The sequence below is a fragment of the Ceratosolen solmsi genome, unplaced genomic scaffold, assembly GCF_000503995.2.
Source record: "Ceratosolen solmsi marchali unplaced genomic scaffold, CerSol_1.0 scaffold29, whole genome shotgun sequence".
Taxonomy (NCBI): domain Eukaryota; kingdom Metazoa; phylum Arthropoda; class Insecta; order Hymenoptera; family Agaonidae; genus Ceratosolen; species Ceratosolen solmsi.
In genome coordinates, this window is record NW_011948417.1 from 5485571 (window position 1) to 5495061 (window position 9491).

At 33.9% G+C, this 9491-nt stretch overlaps 1 protein-coding gene across 2 annotated transcripts in view; it reads right to left on the reverse strand.

Annotated features, from left to right (window-relative positions):
• Positions 1-9491, reverse strand: part of LOC105359717 (M-phase inducer phosphatase) — a 112627-nt gene that overhangs the window by 77261 nt on the left and 25875 nt on the right. For both annotated transcript variants that reach the window (XM_011496369.1, XM_011496368.1), the window contains one exon: positions 1901-1949. In XM_011496369.1, the coding sequence (XP_011494671.1) occupies positions 1901-1949 (49 nt within the window). The remainder of the gene's footprint in view (positions 1-1900; positions 1950-9491) is intronic.

Below are 9491 nucleotides of genomic sequence, written 5' to 3' on the forward strand. Positions count from 1 at the left end.
CCCTTTCTGAAGACGTATTATTTTTCTATATGAAATCTTGATTGGATATGTGAGGACTGATTATAGAGTAGCATCTACAATTCTCGATGCACAACATAATAGAAGAGACTTGTAATTTTCAAAGCGAGCTTATATTTTCATTCTTTCTATATGTTATTATTAATCATTCATCGTATATAAGGAAAATTGAATTGGACACTTTAGGTTGTAGATTTAATTATTTATAGATTCATTTGGTTGAAATGTAGAAGTTTATAATAATATATGTATGCTTTATAACCTTTGACCTAGTTTGAATGGGTTGAATATCATAGTTTGTGTGTATATCAAGATGTAATTGTATTAATTGCATTTATTTATTATGGTCACACGCAATGGTACTTCGAAGAATGCTTCGAAGATCTCATATATAAACAATTTTTAAATTTATAGTGTATCAGTATAGAATGGCCATTAATGTATGAGTATATAATAAATAATGATTGAAAATCAGTATAGAAATTATATTAAATTTATTAAATCTATATTTATTTGTATTAAATTTAAAGGCTATATTTAAGAGTACACATTTTTCATTTGTTTTGTAAAACAGTTGTTTATATAGTTTCTATAATACTATCAGAAAAATTAATATGTTTTCATTTAAATAATTATTTTTTTCGTTTTTTTGTTTTTTCTTATGACGTTGAGATGCAAAACTTATTATTTGAAATACATGACCTCACCGAAGGCTTCGCGTTTCAAATTAATATTTAAGTTTATTTAAATTACATTTATTACCGATGTATATAAATATATATATATATATATATATATATATATATATATATGCATATATATAATAATTTTTATTTATTTCATCATATCATTTAATAATTTTTATTGATTTCATCATATCATTTAAGAATATATTTATCTTATTATCTTCCTTATTCACATCTTATTCGACATGCTTAAAATATTTCTCAATCGCTTTATTATTATTATTATTATTATTATTATTATTATTATTATTATTATTATTATTATTACTATTATTTTAATCATATATATATTTTGAATTTAAAAATAAAAATTTAAGATTTAAATAGTTTAGGACTTTACATTTTTACAGATTTTCATCTTTCAGCTCTATAATTTAATCTGCATTTTATTATTTTATATTATTTGATTAATCACATGTATTAGTGACTATCGACGTTGATATATTAATATCCAAGAAAATGTATCTATCATTACTATATTTAATAAAATATAAAAGAATTTATTTATTTACTTACGAAATTATTAGACTTTCAATTTGTAATTAAAGTGTTTAGAGCTGCTGGATATAACGCTGATATTTATTATTACTCATAATACTTAGATAATTTATAATAGTTAATTTCATAAGCCACGAACTATCATTGAAGAGATTCTTTTTGTCCTAAAAAATTTTTGTATGACAAAGATAAATGCAATCAAGAGTACCCAAGTTTCTGTCTAGTCAACATGCTGCTTTCATCTCACTGTCGCCAGACCTTTTTCCTTCTAACATGTATATTATATTTCTCGGAAACGTGGTCCAACAGACGCAAAAGCAGGCGATTCGAAATATATGTAACAGCGGGTGCACTCTAAGATTCTACGACTTGGTTGTTTAATAGGTTTCTTATGCAGCATGTGCATAGATCAGTCATGTGGGAGGATTTCGATCCTTTTTCCAGCTTTATTCGAAAAGACCTGGATTTTCGGCTTTGTCAAGCTTAGGTGAATTTCGAATTTTTTCGCTTCGGTGAAGTCTAACGTACGAATTCCATTGGAAACGTGAATCAAATTATGAAAGGGGATAAAACGACCGGCAAAACAGCTTTTTTTTTTTTTTTTTTAAAGGAAATGCAAACTATTGACCTTTACTTACCCATTTAAGTTGTTCTCGTCGTTCCAGCGACGCTTGTCGTCTGCGTTTTCTGTAAAAAGGAACAAGGTGGACATAATAGCGAGATGGAACATGTAATACACTATAAACATTGCATATACTATTGTACGCACTTTAATGCATAAATGTTAATTACTTAACATTTATTGTTCGTACCATATAATATAATACACGACATATTAGTTTTTAATATAAGGCATTGTTAAGTCAGTTTAATAAAATAATGTTTTTAAGCCAAATATTGATTATGCCAATGTCAAGTTATTTTCAAAATCTTAACTTGTATTTAATGAAAAAAGGAGAAATGAAGAAAACAAAGAAACAGGCACATTGAATAATATTCATATAGATTTATAATTTATATATATATATATATACTTCAGATACAATAAAGAAGTAAAACGTCAAAAAATGAATTGAAATTCATTATAGTAATTTATGTACATTTAAAGTTTAAATAAATGCAATTATACGTAGAACCAAGGCATATATTCACAATAATACAACTCTGTTATTTTACTTTAAATATTAATTTTGATTTGAAATATGTATATCCTATAAGTAAACAACATAGCTTGATATTAGCTTTTGTCTCTCATTACAAAGACCGAATTCTTAATTGGATATATTTTTGATCGACATTCCAACATCTATTTTATTAAGTAAATTTATTGTATAAGACAATTTACTAAACATTGATTAAAACGTCGGATCTCTTTACAAACTGTTTACACACATAATTGAATGAGTGTAATGTTGCGTACACAGGCTCATAAAGCACGCATATTTAATCGTATGTCTGATTGCGGAATTTAACCACGTTGACCGATGAATATACTTCTTCCTTTTCCCCTTTGCCCCACTCTATTGCATAATGGGTGGCTACCGGGCGCGTGCTTGGTCTCGTGCAGGACGAGTATCTTCGCAGGACTATGAATCATAGCATAGCGGAGGTAGCAGCTGCTATCCGTTATCTCTTTCTCGCCTAGGTGTCATTACGGTTGTTCAACCCTTACGAAGCAACGCTTCAGATCGCACTTTTAATGTCAGCATCGACTATCAGACACACGACCACCATAGTTTCCTACAGCAGCCGAGGGGTGGAAAGGACTGCTCGCGATCGTCCTTCCGCACGAGCTTCTGCAGCTCCGATTTTGCCGCCCGAAAGTAAAAACACGTGCCAGCATGTGGACATCTAGAGAGAGGCTGGCGCTTTAGTGATTATACCCTTTAGTGAATACCCCCCCCCCTCTATCACAGCATCGCCTGTCGCCCCATTTCCACAAGATTAACGTTGAAGTCGTTGTTTCTTCGATTGAATTTTTCATATGAATGAGACCTTTTAGCTATTTTTTAACGATCTTATACGTTGAACAAGGAAATTTTCTACTGTCTTATCATATTGGATAAAAGAGAATGGAAACGTTAAGTCTCGTATACGTGTCATGATTTATTATAATAATAAGTAATGATCATATTTAATAAAAGGATTCGCAGAGGAATAATATGTGTTAATATATTCGTTGCCCCCTCTCTTCGTCACCATCAAAGAGTTTTATTGTTTACATATATTTTCAATGTACTTAATAATATCTAACATAGGTATTCAGTATATGTATACAGAGATATGTACCTGTAGATAGGCCGTACTTTATTCAATTACATCATATATTACTGTCATTATGATTATGAGTATGTACACTACGTAAGTCGCTAGTCTTTAAAGTGCATACATCTGTCCATAAAGACATGCATGACACTCTTCAAGGAAGTAGGTTTTAAGAATTAAACACTGTAGTTTAAATGTGATGATTCTGAATAGCGTGTATAACGAGCTATCATAAAATCTCACAGGCTGTCGCTTTTTATTATATCGCTTGAGCATACATTTGAAAATATATTACCAAACTGCAAAAATATGGCTCGAGAAAGGCTCGATAATCCGATACTCGTTCATACTAATTAAACTGAACTAATTAATTGTTAATGACACTGTAGCATCCGTTTATTTGTCATATTAACGGGAATTCAAAGTTCAAAGGGAGTGACAGTGACATGAAACAGGAACTGGCAAGCAGAGTTTTAGCACCTACGATCAAATTAGACAGCTAAGTTATTATACGTTGACATATGTCTAATCTCGTGATTTACGAGAAAAACTCTTTAAAGCCAAAAATGTTGCCCAACACAGCAAGAGAAATAAGACAATCGTAATCTTCGAAAACTAGTAGAGCATTCCGACTTTCGAAACGACCTCCCCCCACTCCTCCCCCGCCGTCCAGTCGGCGTTCAGAAGCCACTAAGTCTTCAAGGAGCTCTATAATCTCCATGAGCCAAAGTCCCCCTATTTATTTACCTAATCGAAATTCGGAGCGAATATTAGCGCAATACAGGAAGGAGCCCCGCCCTAGATACATGAAACGTAGCCGCGGAAGCTTCTATTACACCAGCTGTGCACCCGCGTTTGCGTCAAGAGAGGCGCAGACATGCGTGGCGGGAGATATTTCGCGGTTTGCGTTGGTCGCATGGGCGCCGCGCATATGTCCGACACGTGAAAGATGCGCTCGCATGTCGTAAATCTCGTGGCACTCGAGAAGCAAGAAGAGACAAGGAGACCGACCGCACTTTGTGTGGTGTCCTCCTTTACTGGCTTCAGTTCAGTAATCAATCGACCGCTCGCAACTCTTGATAGGCTACTAATTATTCGTTCTGCACACAGGCACTTGAGATCTGTCTGGAATCGTTTACGGCTTTGGAACATAGGGACGTTTCGGCGACTGACGTTTCCAAAATTTACGATAATACCAATTATCAATCCCTTTCTTATAGCGTAAATATATATACTATTTTATTAATGTATTGCTTAAAAAAATTTCACTTATCTTATAATGTAATTTTGTTACTTTGCTCGGCAATCAATCGAGTCATCGAATATATATATAACTATTCGACGGTGCATTTTGAAAGAATAAGACACAATATAGTCGAATATCATTTAGTAAAACTGTTGAATCTCATGATATAATATTATCATATAAATTAGAATTAGAAGAATTACAATTTTATAAAAGCTATTTTATTCGAGTCGATGCTTGCGTTTATAGTATTTATTCATCGAAATGTTGAGTTATTTAAATGTTCTTAGTTACTTTTAATATAAGTGCACGGGCATTCGATGGTAGAAGGGGAAAAAACCAGTAATTTAATAATTAAAATATAATATAATCAAAATCAAATTACTTTTATACACATATCACGTAAAGATATTTTGATAACTGATAAGTGAAGCCGAGAATACCATTTAAAGGTACATAGATACATAGATCATATAGAATAATAAAATAGCTTCACTATAAAAACCTCACTATAAATCAAATAGGCCATTCATAATATTCACGAGCATTAGAATTTACATACTCTATAATTTTAAGATTATCAATATATATTTATTTATAAAAGGATAAATTTAACAAACTCTTCGATAATAATACTCGTTTATAAGAGTATTATAGATAATAGCGGATACATTATGAGAAATTCTTTTAATAAATACAGGATATAAATATTCTAACATTGCATTAAGTGTATTTCTTCATTTACCAATGAAGTTTATGAGAGAGAAAAAAAATGAAACCTTACAAAGAAGATGTTCGACTCAAGATTATAGAAGAAACAAGCGAAGAAATTGTAAGATATCGGAAAATTATATGTATAAATAAAAGAAGTAAAAAACGCTTCAAATGTGGACCAATCTATGTTTTTAGCGGTAAAAGATGAAAGTTCAACTCATATTTCCCACAATCCTGCCCGACGCTTATTTACTTACATGCCGTTTAAGTGTCTTAACTAAATACGAGTGTCCACATTTAAAAATCATATAAAAATGGAAAGAATAATTTAAAATAACAATTTTGCAGAAAATTTTTGTATATTCTTCGTTATTGTTCACAAATGGCTATTATTTAATACGATTACAAGATTACTGGTTATCAATCGAGACATATTATTAGCTTAACATTATTATAATTATGATAATTTTTAATTTGTAAATGCAATTACATGGTAAATATAAATAAAAATTGAATAGAATAAATGCAACGTTAAAAGTCGTTTTTGTTTAATTTTGTTGTAGTTTTTGATATCGCATTATTATTAAAATATACTCAGTAGGAACAGTTAGAATAAACAGTTGCCGAAGTACGTTAATATATCATTCGAATTCTTTGACATTGTTTAGAATACATTTGCATTTGGTTATAAAAACATAATTCGATTATATAAATGGATGATATACGAAAATAATCTTAAAATCAATAATGAAATTCTTACAATTTTAAATTTAGGGACCGGATATTGTACTTAAAATTGCGCATCCTACGTCAGTCTCGCAGATTCAATGCTGGTGTATTGTTAAACATTGTGTATTACAGGAGGGTATCGTGTTACCAAGATGCAATGCAAAGTGATACTTAGGTATACCGATCTTTGGGTTGTCATAATATTAACGAACTTTTTATTTGACACATTTGAATAAAGTTCTGTAACATATATTTGACGAGTGTCAATATAGTTTCTGCAACTGATTTGTTTTATTGAACTTGTATCTATTCCTTGAAAATTATTTGTTTATCCGAATGAAATTTTTGCGAAAAATGTTATATAAAGCATTGACATAACGCTCGATTCTTATAAATTATAAATTATTGATCATAAAGTACTATAATTTATTTATTATTTCAGATGAGATTGTAAATACTTCAAATAGGACTTTAGATTCGACTAAATTTGCTTTCCTTTTCAAAAGTAAGCGTACGTTTCTCTTTTTCTTGTTATGTCTGTACAATTTTAAATATCCCATTCTCAAAAAAGAATAATGCATATTATTGCAATATTTGTTATTAAATATTTACTCGATAATAATGATATATAATAGACTTGATATATAATAGGAATGACCGCAACAGTATAAGTAAAACAACTTAGCAGCTCATTTATAATAATTATTTATTAAAAATCGCCTGGCACATCAACACCGGCAATGCAGATTATATCTTAACCAAAACCTAATGATTCTTGGAAGTCATGGAGACAAGAAGGGAAAAAAGAAACTCCACGGCAAGGCCATTTAGGATGGGCTATTAAAGTCTTTGACGGGGGGGGGGGTTGCGGAGTTTAGGATAGTTGAGAGGGTGGAAATGAAAATAGAGGTGAAAAATAGGCAAGCGAGCCGAAGACAGATTTGGTGCACTGAAAATACATGTACCGCAGAGCACGTGCCCCCTCCCTCCTCCTCCTCCAATATCATCATCGTCCTGGACTCGTTCCTAGCGAGTCAGATCCGAGCGAGACAACCACGCAACTCTCCCGCGTTAATTTCACGCCTTACCGGAAGCCGGATACATTCTCGACTGCTACCGCCGAGGAAAACGGTTGAGCTCCAAAAATAGTAAGGGGGCGGGGGAGGGGGTGAGAGTGTGCGCGCAGAAGAAACAAGCATTGCCTTGGCCAAATGCGACTCTGCGCGTTAATACTATATTAGGACCTTACCGTCGCTACTCCTGGTGCACTTTGTCCCGTGAAACTATTAATATCAGGGCGTATTTACGGGTGCTCGCTTGCTTGGGAGAGCACGTAAGGAGAAAGGCAAATGCCATACACGATGATATTTCATTATTTTAAAACCTCGAACGCGGACCCACGGTATGCTATCACCATATCGAATTTATTTTTATAAAAAATATGCAATTGTTTAACGGACGATCTTATACGTATTATCATTAGCATTTTTTCTAATACAATTACCATTCAGTCAGGAACAATTTTATATATCTGGGTATACGATGCGCATGACGAATAAGACGTGACAAAATTTCTCTCTTTCTCTATCTCTTTCGCTATTTTTTGTTTTTTTTTTTTGTTTTCAATATAGCATTGTCTCCAATATATTTTTATAATTGTTCATGATGATTTATCGAGCTGTCGTTCAGCAGACGTGTGCATACAATGAGGGATTCCTCGTTGCGTTCGCGTCCTTTATTTTGATTGCTATCGAAAAGCTCCTAAAAAAGTCCCATAAAGAGGAATCAGTTTTCGTCGAATCGTGTCACGAAAGCGAAGCAATGTTAGCTCGACGTGACTCGGTACTCCTAACAAAGCCCACTGGGGAATCAGGCTCTATTTACGTGTAACGTATTTCAAGAAAGAAGATACGGAGATAAATAGGGCGCAAACCAGAATCGAGCCCAAAAAAAGCTAAAGAGGCCGCGACGCAGGAGGCGTTGGCGGATGGGGAGTGCGATGGGGAGTATGAAACGAGGAGGCCGAAGGAGGGCGCACGCGACCCGGAGGGGCTCGTATTCGCACGTTCAGGGCTTCCCGTCCCCTCGACTCTTGTGCCTTGAACGGGGTACGGGGCGCGGCTGCGCGGGCGTGTCGACGCGCGGGGCGTAAGACGAGCCAGGAACGTTGGAAGCTCGCTGCGGAATTAAAACGTCGCCGGAAGCAAAAAGATCGGCTGGGTAGACACTCCTTTCACCCGCGCTGCTCATTTCTCCAGTTGTTATTTTCGTGCCACTGGATCGATTGGCAGTCGTCCAAGGCAGTACGTGCATTCCGCAAAGCGCGATCTTGCATAATCTAATCGTCTAATCATAATGTATTACCCTTGTTTGTATATCATTGTAGATAAGTTACGAGGACAAAAAGCTAGCAGCGTTACTCCGTTGCAAATTAAATATTCGGAATTTTTATAGAGTAACGTAAAAATTATACTAACAGCCAAATAAACAGTAGCCACGCGACTGGTGGTGTATGCACATGAAAATTAAAATGTAATGATTAACTTTTGTATTGTACATTACGTATTTTACATAATGGTGTACAATAAGTGCGTAGGTCCTTACCAATAATAATCAGATATTTTAAATAATTAATAAATAGTTAAGAGCCATGTAAATGTAGGTAGAATTTTAATATCACTCATGCCTTATTATAAGAAAAACCTTGGAGCTAATCTGTAGGCTTTAGCAACAATAACATGTAAGTACTTTTACAATTTCGTCCTCGTGTACGTGCAATTTTTTTATTCCGTATATTTAATATTGCATGCCGATAATTCTTTATGCTTGAGTATTAAGTACCAAATAAGCATCCCGTATTCCGAAATCCATTATTTATCCATTATTGATCTACGATTTGATTAGGGCGATAGATAGTGAATAAATCAATTACAACCAAGAACATATATTTTACAATGTGCCGAATCTGCCAATTTTACATTTGTACAACAAATGTAATACTAGATGAACGTCAAGACAGGAGTTCCGCTCGATGAAGCTTAATTCAAACTGAAAAATCCAGTGACTCGAGTCCTAGAGAAATCTAGAGGGCGTAAATCCCTCGGGCGCCATCGTCGCCTCACAACTTTATTCGTGCACTCGCGTACGCGAAGGAAGAAGAGGAGGCGTATGGGTTCGCGCTATTCTTACCGATGCCCGCTATCTTGGCCGGCCCTTCTTTTTCGTTAACGTTATGCAAGGCTACGCGTAGGGATGCCCTGTCACGGCTCGTGCTC